Below are 1185 nucleotides of genomic sequence, written 5' to 3' on the forward strand. Positions count from 1 at the left end.
AATAAATGCATGCAAAATAAATATCTGTGTCATTGTCTCTAGGGAGGGATGTTTGTGTTTCAGTTGTTCGACTACTATGCTTGTAATGGAGCCTGCATCCTCTTTCTATGTGTGTTTGAAACTCTGGCACTGGGTTGGATATTTGGTAGGTGTGCTCTTCTTTTTACATCTCACACTAATGATGTCGTAATGATGACATGATCAGGGAAGTTTTCTCATATATAGGGGCAAATCTTGCAGACACTTGTGAGGACATTATAATGGAGTCTTTACATGGGTGATTATGACTCTTTTGGCTGTCATTTAACCTTTATGTGAAAAAAATACATCCATGGCATTCCATTGACACCAAGTGTGATCTTTATACGTTGTTTATCTTGTTTCTTCTTCTATTAAGGGGTAGATAAGTTATATGACATAATAAAGGACATGACAGGAACACGAGTCAACTACTTCTTTAAACTCTGCTGGCTCTACCTCACACCACTGGTCTCACTGGTGAGTTGGGCTTTAAGTATTAGGATACCAACACTCAATTCTCCACCAATTAAACCATCTCCTTTTGATTTCTCAGGGCTCTTTTATATGTTCTTTAATTGAGTATCAGCCTCTGACCTTTAATCGGTGGTACATCTATCCATCCTGGGCATATGTGCTGGGGTGGATACTGGCCCTCTCCTCCATCCTGCTTGTTCCAGGATGGGCCCTGTATAAGCTGGGCACTGAGACTGGGACTCTAAGTCAGGTGGGATGACTGTGTTATTATTTTAAATATATAGTTAAACAAAAATGTAAGACTTTCATGTTTACTGGGTGATTTTTAACGTAATAGAAATCATGGTAATAATAGCCTTTTTAGAATTATTATAAAACTTTTAAATTAAGTTTTTCTCCATTTTTCTCCATTTTGTAGCGTTTCCATCATCTGTGCCAGCCTAATCTTGAAAATTTAGAGAACCAAAAGAGGGAAACTCAGCTAGAGACCATCAGAGAACTTCTGCAGTAGTTCACACTCAACTGATACAAAAGGTCATCTGATCCCTTTGTAACACCTACGATTTGGAGTTGAACGTGATGTCACTTTCTCTGTTTTCCATTAAAAAAAAATTCTCTTTTTTTCTACTTCTGTACCCATTTGAGCTGCATCATAGTGATTCATTGTCTTCTTTTTCTTTTCTTTTTTTT

The 1185-nt window shown here is 37.4% G+C and overlaps 1 protein-coding gene across 2 annotated transcripts in view; it reads left to right on the top strand.

The window, feature by feature from the left end:
- Nucleotides 1-1175, top strand: part of LOC102298745 (sodium- and chloride-dependent GABA transporter 2) — an 11473-nt gene extending 10298 nt beyond the window's left edge. For both annotated transcript variants that reach the window (XM_005950889.3, XM_014330555.2), the window contains exons 11-14: nucleotides 43-145; nucleotides 398-498; nucleotides 575-745; nucleotides 914-1175. In XM_005950889.3, coding sequence (XP_005950951.1) covers nucleotides 43-145; nucleotides 398-498; nucleotides 575-745; nucleotides 914-1006 — 468 coding nt within the window. In that variant the 3' untranslated portion in view covers nucleotides 1007-1175. The remainder of the gene's footprint in view (nucleotides 1-42; nucleotides 146-397; nucleotides 499-574; nucleotides 746-913) is intronic.
- The last annotated feature ends 10 nt before the right edge of the window (nucleotides 1176-1185 follow it).

This window comes from Haplochromis burtoni, unplaced genomic scaffold (assembly GCF_018398535.1).
Source record: "Haplochromis burtoni strain Fernald_Lab_line unplaced genomic scaffold, NCSU_Asbu1 Contig_841, whole genome shotgun sequence".
Lineage (NCBI taxonomy): Eukaryota > Metazoa > Chordata > Actinopteri > Cichliformes > Cichlidae > Haplochromis > Haplochromis burtoni.